Source organism: Nicotiana sylvestris, chromosome 10, assembly GCF_000393655.2.
Source record: "Nicotiana sylvestris chromosome 10, ASM39365v2, whole genome shotgun sequence".
NCBI classification, from domain to species: Eukaryota; Viridiplantae; Streptophyta; class Magnoliopsida; order Solanales; family Solanaceae; genus Nicotiana; species Nicotiana sylvestris.
The window spans coordinates 153,956,344-153,960,743 of NC_091066.1; the positions used below are offsets into that span (position 1 = coordinate 153,956,344).

General features: G+C 34.7%; 1 protein-coding gene across 1 annotated transcript; it reads right to left on the reverse strand.

The window, feature by feature from the left end:
• Window positions 1-884: 884 nt before the first annotated feature.
• LOC138880480 (ATP-dependent rRNA helicase RRP3-like) lies at window positions 885-3,209 on the reverse strand. The gene is made up of 3 exons (XM_070160685.1): window positions 3,135-3,209; window positions 2,681-2,839; window positions 885-1,397 (listed from the first exon to the last, which is right to left on the reverse strand). The coding sequence occupies exons 2-3, from the start codon at window positions 2,814-2,816 to the stop codon at window positions 1,156-1,158; spliced, it is 378 nt and encodes a 125-aa protein (XP_070016786.1). The 5' UTR covers window positions 2,817-2,839; window positions 3,135-3,209; the 3' UTR covers window positions 885-1,155.
• Between the last annotated feature and the right edge of the window lie 1,191 nt (window positions 3,210-4,400).

A 4,400-nucleotide genomic window follows, 5' to 3' on the forward strand; every position in this document is an offset into this window, starting at 1 on the left:
ATTTTTTGAAATGGAATTTCTAAGGAAAACTACCCCACTCTCGACTTCGTGGGATTATGAAATATTTTATTTGGTATGACCGAACCGTAAGTCTACCTACATATCTTGTGGTGACAAGAATCGGGTCGAACGTAGTTCAAAAGGATGCTTTCTTTTTGTTGCTATATTTTTTTTTTCTTTTTCTTTGAAATTTATTTTGGGATGAACTTTCTAAAAAAACCTATGGGAACATGAATTTTTTTTTACTAAACTCGATTCCAAAAAATGGGAGGTCAAGAAAATTAGCATAAGCTCAAAAGGGGTACCGAATGGTATAAAGTATTTGGGTAGCTGAAAGAGGGCCTCCCAATTCCTAAAAATGCCAAGTACAACACATGCAACTTAAAAATGAAAAAGGAAGAGCTCACACAATATTTCTTTTACAACTTCGCCATTGATATCACTGATATGCTTTGCACTTTTTTTAGTGCTTTGTCAAGTACAGAACTCTCATTGGGTGATTTCTTCTTCACGATGGATACCCTCCATCTGTTTGGAGCAAACTCCCTTGACTTTATTTTGTAAATTGAGGTGTGCTCACTTCAAATTGTTGGGACGCACTCTCTTGTAACAAATTCATGTTGTCCTATTAACTTCCCAAACTATGTGCCCCAGTTTCACACAATTCAGGCTTTAAGTAATCCCAAAATGCCTTTACTTATTTCCCTCAAATGTCCCTATCATCTTCAAAAAAAAAATTATTGCTTCATTATTAAACTAACTTTTAAGACCAGGCCTAGAATTATGCGTGCATGTCATGTCACTAGAGCCAGCATGAAAAGAACTATAAAAGGAAAAGAGAACTAAACAAAATGACTAGAAATAACAAAAAATAGAAACTTGCATTAGACAAACGGTGAAAGGGTTTGAACAACAAAATAAGCAAAATAAACTGGGGTTACAACCCTAAAACAAACCTAGATAACATTAAATGAGTTACTCCGACTAAAGAAACTAGGCAAAATAAAAGGATATAAGGGTTTGAGTCACAAGACAATATTCGAATTACAACTCTAAAATAATCTGGACAATATAAATGACAACAAAATAAACCACCAAGACTCATCCCTAGCTAGCCAAGAAAGGAGCATCTTTCCAATTACCAAGCTCGACATCTTAGCCACTGAGTTCCACATCAATATTACCAAGACCATTATCAATTTCAATATCATTAACTTCAGTCAGCAAGTTCCCAAGAGGATTCTTATACTCTATGTCACCACGCATTATCCCCACAAAGTGTGCATCATGATGTACAGGTAAAGGATTTTGCGCGATATTCTGGGTGTCACTGTCTTGGACCACAATTATCCCTTCTTGAATCATTCTTTCTATCTCCCTTTTCAAAGCACGACAGTCTTCAATGTTATGCCATTGGACATTAGAGTGATACATGCACCGTACAGTAGGATCAAAACCTTTTGCATATGGGTTGGGAGTATAGCCCAATCAAATAGTTTATAAGAAAAAATACTTTCACCAAATAGAGGATGATATACAAAAGGTTCAAATAATAAAAAAGGATCAAAATACAAATAATGTTCTTTAGAAAGGTCTTCCAATCAAGTATACAAATTGGAATACTTTTGAGTGCTTCAAAGTCCAATGATAGATAAGAAAATGTATGATGCCAGCAATTTCGGAAACGAACTCTATGCCGCCAAAGGATCTCCCTCCGCTCCCCCCCCCCCCTCCTCTCTCCCTCTCCAAATTTTCCACTTCAATGTATGTGGAATCACTGCCCAAAGCTCACCCCCCCTAGTTTATTAGCAGCACTACATTATTTGCTTGACTGAATTTTGCATGGTCCACCAAACGTCCCTCGAATGCAACATTATATTCCAGAACTTGAAAATTTGCATTGTACAAGCATATGGTTTCTGACCAGCTAGGAGTCATATAAGGACCTTACAGGAAACCCACATTTCCTTTCCCCTAGCCATTCCAAATTTTCAAGTTCCTAAAGAATTTATAGTTCAAAAATATTCTATTCCATGACGCTAGATTGTATCAAATACCATCACTTGAGGCAATTGCATAAAGCTGCTGTTATCTAGATTTGAATATGCCCTGCCTACAGCACCATTGTATCCAGAACTAATTCTCTATCCCTAATAACTGGTATTTCATCATAACCCCCCCCCCCTTCCCCAGGACTAGTGTTTAACATTTTAAAAAGTTACCCTTTAATTTATAACAATCTGAATCTACACCCTCCCAATAGCCAGAAAAAGGAAGATTCCTAGTTCACAACTCATCCCAACACTTAATTACCTCTCTCCATAAATTTGCTCTACAACAAAATGTTATGTCTCTATTTCGCACTTCTCTATTATCATAAAGCTAGAATTTTCCAGTACTTCTCAAACAATGGCTTCCACAAAATCATGTCTTCAGATGTTTTGCTACCACGGGCAAAATAGGATAATGGAAGTTTCAACCCCACAACCCAAAACAGACCTAAAACACACTACCATAATCAGCTTAGAACTTTAAACCTATTTTAATGATTAGCACATAGCTTAAATCCACTCGAAATATCATATTTATGAGGAGAAAACAGGTAAAAGATAAGCAAGAAAGAGTAGAACATACGCAAAGGAAAATATGAAAAACATAAAGAAGGGAAGATTGAAAAAACCTTCAAAGGCATGAGGAATAGCTTCAGCTTGTATTTTAGAAGGAGTTTTCCAACCCAAATTATCACAAGCCTCAATCAGTTGATCAGAAACTCCCAATTTTTTGAAAGACTTCGCTTCCTCTTTGGATTCTTCCATTTTGCGGCTCTCCACAGTGGATTCTATTAAGACAGTAACTTCAAATCAACAAACTGAATCACGTTACGGAAAAGGGACTTAAAGCAAACCGAAAAGTAATCATTCTCCCAAATTCTTTCTTTTTATTCTAATCCATCTAATAATCCTCTTTATTTTCCAAAGACAAATAAACAATCTCTCACAGAAATCGACTCTGGATATAACCCTTCAACTTTTCAATACTCAAAGCAGCAAATTTATTGGGAAGATTAAAAAAAATGACTTAAGAAGCAAAATATATTCAATATTAACTTATTGATGAATTTGTAACTCTCATACTTTATCTATGCCATCTATGATTATCAAATAGCTCATTCAAAGGCATTTACAATCCAATGTAAAGTTACTTTTTTTATTTCAGAAAAAAAACAATCCAATGTGAAGTCACCTAAGATAAGAAAGACGAATTGTACCATTTAAAGGACAAAATTTATCTCGTGTATAACTCAACAACATATTAACAAATAACAATTCACTGTAAGTCTTCATTAATCACAGCCATAAACAATAGGGGTGGACATTCGGTATTTCAGTTCGGTATTTAATAATTTCGGTTCGGTATTCGATTTATTTATACCAAATACCGTACCAAAGTATTTTGGTACGGTTCAGTATTTATTATTTTGGTTCGGTACGATTTCGGTTTAATATTTGCTGATAAAGAACAACGAAATGCTGATAAAATCCTGCTTACACACACTCCTAATCTGTTTCTAAACTTTAACATTGCACTAAAAAAGTAAAAATAGCGTGTTGGCCTAAAACTTTAACATGGCACTAAAACACGTGAATTTGTTAATACCAACTAGTACCAAAAGTCCGAAATACCAACGGTAAATGCAGCAGAACAGAACAAACGATGGCACTAACAAAACCCAATATTCAGCACGTGCTGATGAATTAAACAACACTACGAACAATTTTAACTCAGGTTTTCAATTTCAAACTAACAGCTAGAGCAGAATTATAACAAAGCAAACAAATGTAGACAACTATTGTAATCAATGTAAAGTCTTAAAACCCATCTGCCTAATATCATCTCCATCTCTGTACAATGTACACCTCCCGTATAAAATAAAAAAAGGAGAAAGCTTTAAAGTAAATTATGGAAGAAACATACCTTTCAAGTAAATTATGGAGGAGTGAGTGAGGAGTTGACTGCCGTCGCCCGTCCCACCGTCTGCCGCTCGCTAGTCGCCCGTCTGAGGAGTTGTGTCGTCGCCCGTCTGCCCGTCTGGGAATTATAAAAAACTAGTGAATTTACCGCGCATACAGGACCTAAATAGTATTTTTTTTAATATCTAACATATATTATTCATTATATATAAATATACCTGATTTCAAAGTATTAATTAATTTTCAACATAATTTTATATTTTCTATAATTTTTCATCATTTCGGTTTAATTAATAATCTATTCCTTTTCTAATGACCTATATAGATAAAACTATTCCTTTCTCTCGTCTTTTAAATATGTCGAATATCAAATACTTAAACTCAAACATAATTCTCAAAAAGTAGTCCATTAAATTAAGCTATTTATAT